Below are 10452 nucleotides of genomic sequence, written 5' to 3'. Positions count from 1 at the left end.
GCGACAGCCAGCTTGTCGGAGCAGTCAGGCGTCTTACTCAGATACACCTCGACGCTCAGCTGGGAGGAGCCGGGGATTGAACTAGAAACCTTCTGGTTACCAGCAAACCCACTCTACTTCCTGAGCCACATGCCGCCCCTGATACCCGGATGTCCCCCTAATACTAGTTTGAATAATAATAATAATAATTAGAATAATAATACAAAGTCATCGTAATGGAAAGTCATAATAATACAAGGTAACGATAAAATTATGAAAATGGTTTGGTTCTCTGAGGGTCATTCTGCCTTTAATGTCCAGGTTCTTTGCAAAGGACGGGGCACCCACCCATCAATGATTTACAGTCAAATAAATACCGCACTAACAGAGCAGCGGTGACTCTTTGATCCTCCCACATTTGATACTCTCTGTAATCAAATAGGTATTCAAAACCGGTTGGAGTGTTTAGTTATGTTTATGACTAATCAACGTTGTTCAAAAATATATATTTACAAATGAAGTGTGCTAAGGTTATCGGGTCCATGTAGGAACTGTAATGAACTCCAACCTGGAACTCGCGAAACAATGAAAAACGTCAACCGGTAAACCATCAGCCGGTGTTTAATAATAAGGAATGTGATGTTCAAGGAAGTAATAAATTCACCTGGGCCCACTTGGCCTGGAGCCCAGATAAGTTCTGCCACTCTGGTCTCTCTTGCTCTCTCTCCAGATACAGTCTGGCTGCCACCAACAACAACACTACTACCACCACCACCACCATGCCCACCACCACCACTACCACCACCTCCACCACCATCAACACCACTGTTTGGACGTTTTGTCCGTGCAACATACAACATTCCCATGTAGCGGCACATGCCACTACTGATAATACAGACATCCACACTTCTTTTTACTCAACAATAAGTTGACAGTTACTTGAAAATGTACTCTTTAGTTGTATAAACCCTCACCCTCATTGCCCCCTTACAGCCTGGTGAAACCAAAATAAAACAACCTACATTTTCTTTCTTTTTTTATCATTATTATTAAGTTTGCAAATATGTTGCATGACTTTTGGTGAAAAACCTTTTATCGTCCGTTTGTATTTTTTCATTGTAAAGTTAGTGTATCAACTGTTTCTGTGTCATGTAGTCACAACATCAAATTGCCGAAGAGTAATCAGAAGTAAAGGTTGTGGGGGGAGGTGCTGATAGATCCCGACAGCTGCTGACAGATTTAAACATCATATTAAACAAATAAAACCGACGGCAACAAGTAAATCATTCATCATCATCACTATTCAAGTGTGACATTTTATAAGTGATATATATTTATATATTATATGTCTGAGAGGCATTGTGACGACGTTGTTTTCATTAGCTCAACTACTTTCTATTTTTTAAATACAGTTGAGGATGTGCGATTTTATTTTACGCCAAACTATATGTATGTAAAGTCTTGCACAATGTTCATCTGTGTGTGTGGTGCGTGTGTTTGGGAGAAGGGCTTTGCGCGAGAGAAGTGTGCGGGGGTTGGGGGGGGAGTGGGAAGTTATGCATGTGTTTAGATTGGACTCTACTACTATGCAAATCCTATGAAGTCAGACTGGTCACATAAGCAAATGGGCCGGGAATAAGGAAGTTGGAAGGATAAAACATCCATTGTGGGGCAACACCTACGTGTGTGTGTGTGTGTGTGTGTGTGTGTGTGTGTGTGTGTGTGTGTGTGTGTGTGTGTGTGTGTGTGTGTGTGTGTGTGTGTGTGTGTGTGTGTGTGTGAGTATGTTTGTGGGTGGGTGTGTGTGCCAGCAGCAGCTAACACCTGTTCACCAGCTCAGTGTGCGTTGGAGATGTCAGAGGAAACAAACGTGTCTGTGTCTTCATGCTTGTGAGAGTGGGACCTTGTGAGATGCAGGGAGACAGCGTGGATCGCCTCACCCCTGTGCTGTAGGTCATTGGGGAGCCAGCTCCACGCCATCGGTAGGCTATGACTCCACACTGGTTCACCCAGCATGCTTTCTCTCTCTGCTCTTTCAACACTTTGAAGTGGATGTCGGGCATTCCTCAGGAGCGTACAGCTGTTGCTATCATGCAGGCTGTTTCTTAGCCTTGTTAAAAAGCAGGTTTGGTTTTTTGTAATGAGACAAAAGAGGAGCAGATTTAACATTTGTTGATTTTTTTTGATTAAGTTCTAACCATCGATGCTAGAGACAAACCACACGGTCATTGCAGCAACAACAACAACAACCTGATCATTAATATGTATTTTAATGAGTAGAACCCTCCTTGAAATAGAAAATGAGGTTTGGCATTGAAAGCAGTAATATAATGGAAAAAAATGTCCTCTCTGCTCTAAACGGCGCTTTTGACAGAAGACCGGAGCCTTTAAGAGTTAACACACCAAGACGGTGGTGCTGGAAACCGTTCAACTGCCTGATCAAGAATCGTGCCCTTTATTCTGAGGTAATGTTGTTCCAGGGAATTTTAATCATGGAGTCTTTGTGTTTAGCAGTTGAGGCAATAATATTGTTCATGTAAAATGTGGGTCACTGTGCTAACAATGGCTTTATTGTGAACCGAAACTGATGTTGCATGATAAGTTAACTATTTACAGGTTTATATTGATATGACAGTTAGGGTTAACTCTTGTTTTTACAACATCCACCTCAATGAATAGGCTCAGGCTTGTTCTGTGTTCGATATGCTAAAAGCTACACCCAAAAGACCACTGTCGTGTGCCACATTGATAAAATATTTATGACGTCAGGTGGTTAATGACTTTAATAAATGGCAACTCAGTGACTGAAATAACTGCAATCCAGACACTGGACAAATAACTTGCTCAGAGGCCTGCATTCACATTAATTTGGGATGCAAATGTTATGTAAAAGTGTATACCTTGTTTGTACTTACTGCAATGCAAAATGATTTAGTCTATGTAGAAATGATAATGATATTAGCACAATATTAAATGCATATTGTCTTCGGATAGGTAATGTAAGTAGTGTAATGTAATTGAACAAGTCATGTTTGTAATTATCTACAATCCCTTAACAAGAAACTAAAACCTAGCAGCACATTGATAAGAAAACAAGTGTTTCCAGTCCAATGCGTTTGGTTGGGTCACGTGACCAAAACTAAAAAACGATGACATTGATATTCCTGATTCGGCGGGCTAATATTTTTTTCTCATGCACTTCCTTCTCGAGAAGTGGGTCATGGTAACTGAAATCGCATCGGCCCAAATATGACCAGCGCTACAACCTCAACCCTCGACAGTCAACTGTTCACCACATGGAGTCTGAACAGCTACTCTGATGGTGAGGGTGTGGACACACACACACACACACACACACACACACACACACACACACACACACACACACACACACACACACACACACACGCACACACACACACGCACACACGCACGCACGCACACACACACACACACACACACACACACACACACACACACACACACACACACACACACACACACACACACACACACACACGCGCACACACAAACACATGCACGCACAAACACATACACACGCACACACACACACACACACACACACACACATACACACACACATACATACATACATACATACATGCATACATACATACATGCATACATACATACATACATACATACAGACACACATACATACATAAATACACACACAAACAGACACATGCACACAAACACACACACAAACACACACACAGACACATGCACGCATGCATACACGCAACCGCGCACACACACACACACACACACACACACACATGCACACACAAAAACTAGTGTGCACACGCATGCACACAAACATGCGTTCATGCACACAAGCACACACAAACACTTACACACCAACAAGCCAATAAAGGCAGACAGACATTGCCTGCTTTACTAGAGTGGTTGAGCTTTTTAATAGTTTTCAATCCAGAGAGATTGATGCACAAGCCAGTCCATTCGCTAGAAAGTTACAATATACTATATCTAATCATTTAGCAGAGGCTTTTATCCAAAGTGTGTTCATGTCAAGGCATGGCAAGGGTCACGCGAGCTACACAGGTTGTCAGGCTGTGCTCAACTTTGGACGAGTTGGCAGTTTGTTATATTACCTCGTAAAATGAATGCAAAAAATCGGAACTACCACATAACCTTAATGATCAATACCTGTTTATAGGCACATTATAATACCATGTAAAATGTCATTAAATGAAAACTAATTTGGAACAACTGCACTAACAGTATTAACACAAAATACACAAGATAAATACCGGGGCACTTATGCATTCCATCATATCAGCTAGTAGTTCATAGCGTCACACAGTAACACCATAACGTTACTCATACCCCTCCGCCCCCTCGCAGGGTCCGTGGTTGTGCCAGGCGGCTACTCGGGCCGACTGTGGACGGGCGAGTGCCAGCCCCAGTTCTGGAGCAAATACCAGGTGTGGGAGTGGCTGCAGCAGATGATGGACGTGTACCAGATCGACGCCTCCAGCATGCCCCTGCACAACTTCGATGTGGACGGGGGCCAGCTGTGCAGCATGAGCTACCAGGACTTCCTGCACGCGGCGGGCAATGTGGGCACCGTGCTGTACCACAGCCTCGCTGAGCTCAGGCTGACTGGTGGGTTGTTGGAGGCTGCTGGCCACTTTCATTCCCCGACACCCGCCCTCCTTGGCTCCGTCGTGGGTCTAAACGCTGGTTTGATCATCACCCAGCCAGTGTTTAGAATAAACCATTTTTCTGGCTATTCTTTCACACATATTCTCCCACACATACACATAGTCACACACACACACACACACACTCTCACACACACACACACACACACACACACACACACATAGAGGCACACACGCACTCATGCACACACACACACACACACACACACACACACACACACACACACACACACACACACACACACACAGACACACACACACACACGCACACACACACACACACACACACACACACACACACAGGCGCGCACACACACACAAACACACACATTCTCAAGCATTGCACACATAGAGCCACACACAAACACACACACAAAAATCTGTGCAGCTCAATCAGCATGTGCCCTAAATACCAATGTCCCGGTGAATGAATGCGCACATTGCATGGCGCTAAGTGATTAGATGTAGCTGGTTCACTTGTAGCTCTATGAGTCGTTAGGCCGTCTGATTGTATACACGGGAGCATGCAAATAAACCTAGAAGGTCTTGATGATTATCAGGCTATAGATGCTGCCCATTAGTGCTTTAGTCAGACACTCACAACTTTCTGTGTCCCCCCCTGCCTCACTTTATCCTGCTTTACTTTACAGTCAAACGGGTTAATTGTGATTTAGTTGCATGCAGTCAGATGGTGGGAGATTGAATTCATAAAAAGTACGCTTGTTGAACTTGTATTATTACAACAATAAGAAGAAATTAAACACACAAGCGTTATTTGTCTGCGAATGTTTGAACAGAAATAATATTAAGTAGGGTTCTAACTAGCGTTCGTGGGAACTGTTTTCAGCTAACATTTGAAATTGGGTATATTATACATAATATGTGCTAATATTATATTATTGAATAATTCTGATGGCTATTTCTCATTGTTAAACTGGCCTCTAAAGGCCGTCTGGATTGCAAATACACCCACTGTTTCTGGAAGACTATTTTAACAGTTGACAAAACAGTTTTCTTCATCACACTTTAGATCAGCCTGTGTTGTTTTGTGATGGATTCTTTTGATTTCCCTTCCTCTAGGTTCCTTTAGATAGCAACCTGTTGTAGTTGCTACATAATCCTTGATGAATATTTGCTTTCCTCTGATTTCTTCACAGAACCGTGCCAATCAGAGTCAGTACATCATGACGTTAAGCCAACAGAGTGTAAGTCACGGCGGAATAATGACTATTGCATTTGTTTACCGTTGTTTATCTCATCTCCATTATTACAGCATTATTCACACATTCAACAGTGTTGAATAATGATTTTTGGGGATATTCTTTTAACATTTTATAAAAAAAATCAGTCATAAGTTATATGTAAATGCCCTTTTGTAAATTTTGATCTAATCATTTACAAAACGCGAATGTACATTTGCACATAATTAGTGCTCAGCCTATCTGGTGGGCTGTCCCAGCTGGTAGACTGATCTGTCCGTCATGCATTTGGGGGGATGCTTCCAATGATCCACTCATACTTCCATGATGTCACTAGGGACGATTTGTACATGGCTTCTAAGGGCTCTAAGGGTCAACCTCAGACCTGGTGGTGTAATACTAGTCCTTTCATTTTGCACTAAGAATCATCTGCAAATGTATATCTATTTTTTGTTAGTGATTAGTTCATCATGAACTTAAGGCTCATATATAATTTTTGGGTGGATGGGTGCATCATTAAACTAAAGCATTATAAATGAATTGTGACTGGTTTTCATTATAACCTGTTGCCGACATTCTATATCCAAATTGAATCAAACAAAACTGTGTTTAAAGATGAAAAAAATTATCGGAATTAAACCGATTAGATACCATTGCTGTTAAGTACAGCATATACCCAGCGGGAAGGCGTAGAGCGTAGAAAGAAAAATGTAAACTTACCAATTACCTTCAACATTTTATTTTGGAACCCTCTGTTTGACAATTCAAATTACTTTTCATCAAAGCACAAACAGGAAAACGCATCAGTAAATTGATGGAAGACATTGATTGATTTCATGACTCTTTCGTGCACTCTTGTGTTTCTCCAGTTGACTTCTCGTGTCCATACCCAGACACAGTCTACCCTTCTGCAGGCAAGTGGAGCTACAACATTGTTCATCACTGTTCACCATGTTCTTAAATGATGCATGTGTAACCAATAGACCTATTATCTCTCTCTCTCATTTAGATGTCTGTGATCCCTCGTTTACTTCCTTGCCACCCCTTGGCTCTCCCTCGTCCTCTCGCACAGGTTAGGAAATACCACTATCAATTGAAGGTCACGTTGAAGATAACATTGTTGTCAACATAGCATCCTCCCTTTTGCTTCCCACAACAGTTTTTCAACAATGCTATTCTTGATTAGACAATGATGTCATAATAATAATAATAATAATAATAATAATAATACATTCAATTTAGAGGCACCTTTCATGGCACCCAAGGTCACCGTACAGAGCATAAAATCATCAAAAATCGTTAAAAACAAGACATTGTGGAAAAACAACAAAAAACAAAACAAAACAAACAAACAATCAAGACAGTGATCAGTTAGACGTTGTGTGTGAGTTTGAACAGGTGAGTTTGGAGTTGTGACTTCAAGGTCATAGCATGTTTATACTGATTCAGCCGGCTCACAATTGTTATCACTAATGTGACTTTCACTATGAAATAAGCCAGTGGACAATGTACATTGAATGTATGATATGAATGCCATTCGTGCCTTCGAGGAACTTGACTCAAATCAGACTGATTCTTTCCCCCACAGAAAATGGAAAGTGCAAATATCTGATTATAATTTAATCAAACCAAAAAATATATTCAATTTATTCTGTTTCTTTCTCATTCCCAGACACGAAAAAATCACATATCCGCACGGATCAAGTAAAAAAACACAGTAAGTAAAATGACCCGTATTCTGTGGTAATGAAAGTGCCCCTAGCCATCACAATCCATTTTCAAAATCGACCCAAGGTGACATCACACGTGGGCGTGTCCACCTAGATGTTTACTCTCTAGCTAGTTGACATATGTATAACATTTACATTTAGGGTATTTAGCAGACGCTTTTATCCAAAGCGGCTTACATTAAGTACATTTGTCAGAAGAAAGAGAAACAATATTGGTACAGTCAGTACAGTAAGGATGTTCATAGAACCAAGTGCCAAGCACTTACATTCGCTAGGTTAACCAATTCCCTATATACAACAAGATAAGATGCTAAACAACGCTGAGTATTATTTTTGCAAGGTTTTTTGCGAGGACGTACAACACACAATATGCACAACATACATGTGGTAAGTCTATAAAAACAAGTTTGTTAGAATTGCACCCACAACCCTTTCCCTTTGCCAGATCCGCGGGGCAGCCACCTGTGGGAGTTCATCAGGGACATCCTGCTGTACCCGGAGCGGAACCCGGGCCTTATCAAGTGGGAGGATCGGACGGAGGGCGTGTTTCGCTTCCTCAAGTCGGAGGCTGTGGCCCAGCTGTGGGGAAGGCGTAAGAACAACAGCAGCATGACTTATGAGAAGCTAAGTCGAGCGATGAGGTATGACCGCTGCAGCACTGGTAGCATAGCAACCGTGAGATAACGCTGGTAACATAGCAACCATAAGATGACGCTGGTAACATAGCAACCGTGAGATGACGCTGGTAACATAGCAACCATGAGTCAACGCTGGTAACATAGCAACCATGAGATAACGCTGGTAACATAGCAACCATGAGTTAACGCTGGTAACTTAGCAACCATGAGATAAAGCTGGTAACTTAGCAGCGATAAAGTATAACTATTGCAACAGTGGTTACTTAGCAACGATAAATTATAGCTATAGCAACGATGGTAACTTAGAAACTATGAAATATAACTATAGCAACGAGGGTGACTTTGAAACTATGACATATACGTAGGAACAGTCAGTCGATCGATGTTATTATGAGGTTTTTCTTATTGTAGATAGTTTCCTGTGTTACTAAGTTATAAACTTTCTCCCAATCTGATTGATAGTATTGGAGATGTAAATACAACCCAATGAAACGAAATCCATAGGTCATAGTTATTATACGATATAAAAGATAATAAGGTGCATATGCTATTATCAAGGCTTTTAAATGTATAGTGCTGGTACGTATTCAATTCCATTAATATAAAAGGTGAAGGATGCAGTGTGAAATAATTTGAACAAGCCAAATACCTTGGATTATCCACGTTGATATTACGGAGTGTAAACTGCGATGCATGAGGTGAATATTATAAAGAGAATATCCAACGTGTAAAGATGGACCCTGTGTTGCAGATATTACTACAAACGGGAGATCCTGGAGCGGGTGGACGGACGCAGGCTTGTGTACAAGTTCGGAAGGAACGCACGAGGCTGGAGAGAACAGGAGACGTGAATTTACTGACACTTATTTCATCTATTTTCTTAAACTTTGCATGTATTGGCCTGCTTGATTTCCTTTTTTTTACCAAGGCTTTACTGAGATAGTGTCAATCTATGGCCTTAACATAGCTTGCGTACATTTGGCATGGACATCATTTCCTCACTCCACTTCTAAGCATTGCTTTATTCTTTGTCATAGTACCACAGCTTCTTTGTACAATCAATACAACTTTCAAGAAACCTCCAACCAGGCAAAACATTTGTTCAATGGTTTCTCCTTCTCAATCCACTAAAAACCAAAAACTTCACAAGCAGGAATCTTAATGTGTATTTATTAATATGTGTGACAGACTCAATGTTAGATGTGAATATTTAATAATTTAGGAGACCCTTTTATCCAAAGCGCCTTAGAGTGAATTTGTGATAGATCTCAGATTCATGTTACGAATCAGGTCATGTCTTGTCTACTGGGCGGGGCCATGGTGCACAAAGGCCACAAGGTAGACCGTCAGTACCGGAGTACCTTTAACTGGGATTCACCCCGACCAAACCACGATCCTGTCCACATGTAGCATAGGAAAGCAGGTGGGAATTGAACCTGTATCTGTATGGTGATCACGCCGGCTGAGGTGGTACACAGACCTACTGACCCGTGTGTGTTTGTATCTACTTTTGTGTGGAAATGTGACAGCTGCCCTATCATTCGGGAACAAATGTCTCCCCTGCTCGGTTTTCTGTCTTTACATGTGCTCAGAAGTGCCGCCCCGAAGACAGCAGATTCCCGTGTGATGAAGCAATAAAGGGTTAGAGATTTTCCACTGTCACTTGATCTGGGACATTTTCCACGTGACGTCTGAGCCTGACCGCTGCGTGGTCGGATAGTCAATGTTTTTCCGAAGTGTGTTGTTTGTCAATCAAAAGATTTGTTGAAATGCTTTCTACTGTTGCTACTGGGTTGCACAGTATTTGTTTTTCAGTGTGTGTTGTATGAAATAAAGGCGTTTTTTTATTCTAATAACTTGTTCCTGATGTGCTCTGTGGATACCGATGAGATTGTGTGCTGCAGATTATATTTTATCTCAAATCAGTTTGAGATACAATTGTTACGGAGAAAAACATAACTTGTCATTAATAACTTGATAGACAAATTAAAAATATAATCATTTAGAAAATTGATCAACGAGGGTTTCTATTGTTACTGAAGCTCTGTGGAGGAATGAATGATGGGCTAGTTCTTGTCAAGGAGTTAATTAGAGAGCGGGATTCCAAGCCATAAATGGTCATTGGTGTGTGCCAGAGAATCAGCCCGGGCATCTTCTGGCAAACAAAACATGATTAGTCTGGCTTGAAGTTTGAATG

General features: G+C 41.4%; 1 protein-coding gene across 6 annotated transcripts; it reads left to right on the top strand.

Moving 5' to 3' along the window:
- The first annotated feature begins 1650 nt into the window (after nucleotides 1-1650).
- On the top strand, nucleotides 1651-10111 carry ehf (ets homologous factor). 6 transcript variants are annotated; one of them, XM_060060593.1, is made up of 10 exons: nucleotides 1651-1961; nucleotides 2357-2444; nucleotides 3194-3301; nucleotides 4369-4629; nucleotides 5846-5893; nucleotides 6757-6801; nucleotides 6897-6959; nucleotides 7560-7604; nucleotides 8063-8258; nucleotides 9007-10111. In XM_060060593.1, exons 3-10 carry the CDS (start codon nucleotides 3229-3231, stop codon nucleotides 9104-9106), a joined length of 831 nt encoding a protein of 276 aa, XP_059916576.1. In that variant the 5' UTR covers nucleotides 1651-1961; nucleotides 2357-2444; nucleotides 3194-3228; the 3' UTR covers nucleotides 9107-10111. The 6 variants fall into 6 exon arrangements, with proteins under 6 accessions (XP_059916576.1, XP_059916575.1, XP_059916573.1 ...); XM_060060592.1 differs by having other exon boundaries at nucleotides 3191-3301; XM_060060590.1 differs by having other exon boundaries at nucleotides 2357-2449.
- The last annotated feature ends 341 nt before the right edge of the window (nucleotides 10112-10452 follow it).

The sequence above is a fragment of the Gadus macrocephalus genome, chromosome 9 (assembly GCF_031168955.1).
Source record: "Gadus macrocephalus chromosome 9, ASM3116895v1".
Classification (NCBI taxonomy): domain Eukaryota; kingdom Metazoa; phylum Chordata; class Actinopteri; order Gadiformes; family Gadidae; genus Gadus; species Gadus macrocephalus.
Note: the sequence above shows the minus strand (reverse complement) of the source record. Positions and strands in the feature narration are given on the sequence as shown.

What these genes read in the sequence shown, in the direction of transcription:
- ehf (XM_060060593.1), top strand. Translation starts at nt 3,229, where the DNA reads ATGACCAGCGCTACAACCTCAACCCTCGACAGTCAACTGTTCACCACA. An exon ending in CACAGTCTACCCTTCTGCAG is followed by an intron (nt 6,802 to 6,896) that starts GCAAGTGGAGCT and finishes TCTCTCATTTAG; the next exon opens with ATGTCTGTGATCCCTCGTTT. An exon ending in GGATCAAGTAAAAAAACACA is followed by an intron (nt 7,605 to 8,062) that starts GTAAGTAAAATG and finishes TCCCTTTGCCAG; the next exon opens with ATCCGCGGGGCAGCCACCTG.